Consider the following 2,275-nt stretch of genomic DNA (forward strand, 5'->3'; position numbering starts at 1 on the left):
GTAAGTGACCTTTTCCTAACAACAGCTAGCACTGCAGGGTCCTAGAAACTTTGCTTCCAAATTCCTTAGAGACTTATGCTATCCCTAACTACCTCCCCACTTGAAAGTACACAATGAGCGACTCCTCACAACCCCAATGCAGCTCTTCCTGCCCACAGGTCCTGACCCCACTTTAAGAAAACCAACCTTTTAGCACTGAAGACATCTAAAGAATTCTTTCTTGACTGTTCACTCCCAAACCTCAACATTTCACATCAGTGACAATGAGATCTCTGTGGCTGCTCAGAACCCCCTTCATATGTGGCCTGCTCTGGGCTTTTTGTGCTCTAGGTACTAGGGCTGAGGAGCCAGGGGCAAACTTCTCCCATCCCAACAGCATGGGCCTGGATAAGAACACAGTGCATGACCAAGAGCATATCATGGAGTATCTAGAAGGTTTCATCAACAAACCGGAGGTAGAGATGTTCCCACAGGCACTGCAGCTCCATTATTTCAAACTGCATGATTATGACAGCAATAATTTGCTTGACAGCCTAGAACTTTCCACAGTCATTGCTGGCATCCATAAGGAGGAAAAGGAACAGGCACCACCAATGAGTGAAGCTGGACTGATTAACTTAATAGATGGTGTTTTGAGAGAGGATGACAAGAACAGTGATGAATGTATTGACTGTGCTGAATTTGCCAAATCACTGAAATAGACCTTGCTTGGCCATCTAGTTATATGCAAATGTGACCCATTATAATGCGGCTGAACACTTTTGGTCATGAGAAATAACACATTTCCAACTACTGCTAACTGCATTTTGGTAAAAACCTGTAGCAGTTTGCTACGCTGGGTTAAGAAACGGAAATCAAGAGAAATAGAAGAGAAATGGGACATATTATAGTCCCCAAGTACTGTTAAATCTCTTATTGGACAAGTGCTTTATTAAAACATCCTTTTAAAAATGTTGGATAATTGGAGTGGAGTACTCAGGAACTTGACTGTGGAATACTGCTGGTCTCTTGGTTTTCATTCATGCTACCTGAAAAGTAAGACAAGCTTTGTCAAGTGGGCACATTTTCACTAACAGTAAAGAAATGGCATGAATGCCAAATGTTTCCCTTGGAGTGTCCTACATCTTCAGATACATGTGGCCAGTATTCTGGAAAGTTCCCCTGTCCTGAACAATGATTTGCCCTGGGCAAGTGAGTATTAGACTATTTCAAAGCAACGTGCTATGCTATTTCAAAGCAACAGCATAAGGAGAATGACAGATAGTAAGTACGTTCAGCTAGCCATAGAGTCTAAGATTCTTTATTTTCTGGCACTTTGGAAATGATACACCACTGACCTATTATTTTAGTTTTTAAGTATTTACTAAAACTACTGTCACATCCGTATACTTTATTTTGTGTCTTCCTAAACTTAGGAGAGACCTTAAATTAAAAAAAAAGTTTTATTCTAACCATTAGCAAACGTTTTAGCTTTCTTAATATTTGTATTTACCTTTTATTTCTAGGGTTTGTTTTTGTGGTTTAGAAACTATTAGTAATGCAAGGACTGTATCCTTCCTGCTCAATGCAGAGGGGGTAAAGCTACTAGCTGGCCTTACTAAAGTGAGGAGGAAAAGGTCAGCAAGCCCAGTGAGTAAACTGCTGCAAGCTGTATTGAGAAGGAATGGCGTTTTAATTATCTCTTCTAGTTTAAATATGTGAATTCTTTCAGATCAGGAAAGATTAGAAAAAAAGCCTAAAAACTCTTAACAGTGCAAATCTCAGTAATGGTTGAAAATTAGAAGCATTTGTAATTTGGTTTATTGGTTATAGTAGACATACTATAATAAAAAATCTGAAATGATGATTGAATGGGGAAGAAAAACTGCATAGAATTTTCTCTAAGACATATAGAGACATGTTAAAATATTCTTATAAGAAAACATGTATTTATAAAAATGGCTTCCTGTGTCAAGAATTTTTGCTCTCAGAGCTGCATTGTAAAGTATTCTTGTAATACCTAGTTACTTTGAAAGATTTATACAATGAATCTTCGATATAGGACCAATAAAACTGATAAAACTGATAAACTAAAGAAACAAGGCAAAGTCATTTTCAATTTCTCTCTTGTTAGTGTGGAAAACAAAGCTATCTATATTTTTTTATTTTTCATTTAGGAAATTATTATTTTCAATATAGAAATTGTAATTCTTTTTTTTTTAAATTTTTTTAATGTTTATTCATTTTTGAGAGATGGAGAAAGAGCATGAGTGGGGGATGCGCAGAGAGAGAGGGA

General features: G+C 37.1%; 1 protein-coding gene across 1 annotated transcript; it reads left to right on the forward strand.

Moving 5' to 3' along the window:
• The first annotated feature begins 263 nt into the window (after positions 1–263).
• On the forward strand, positions 264–701 carry LOC102952772 (multiple coagulation factor deficiency protein 2 homolog). The gene has a single exon (XM_042977391.1). It carries the CDS (start codon positions 264–266, stop codon positions 699–701), a length of 438 nt encoding a protein of 145 aa, XP_042833325.1.
• Positions 702–2,275: the final 1,574 nt, after the last annotated feature.

Source organism: Panthera tigris, chromosome A2 (genome assembly GCF_018350195.1).
Source record: "Panthera tigris isolate Pti1 chromosome A2, P.tigris_Pti1_mat1.1, whole genome shotgun sequence".
Lineage (NCBI taxonomy): Eukaryota > Metazoa > Chordata > Mammalia > Carnivora > Felidae > Panthera > Panthera tigris.

Bases quoted from the DNA above. Each gene is read 5' to 3' on its own strand.
- LOC102952772 (XM_042977391.1), top strand. From the start codon at position 264: ATGAGATCTCTGTGGCTGCTCAGAACCCCCTTCATATGTGGCCTGCTC.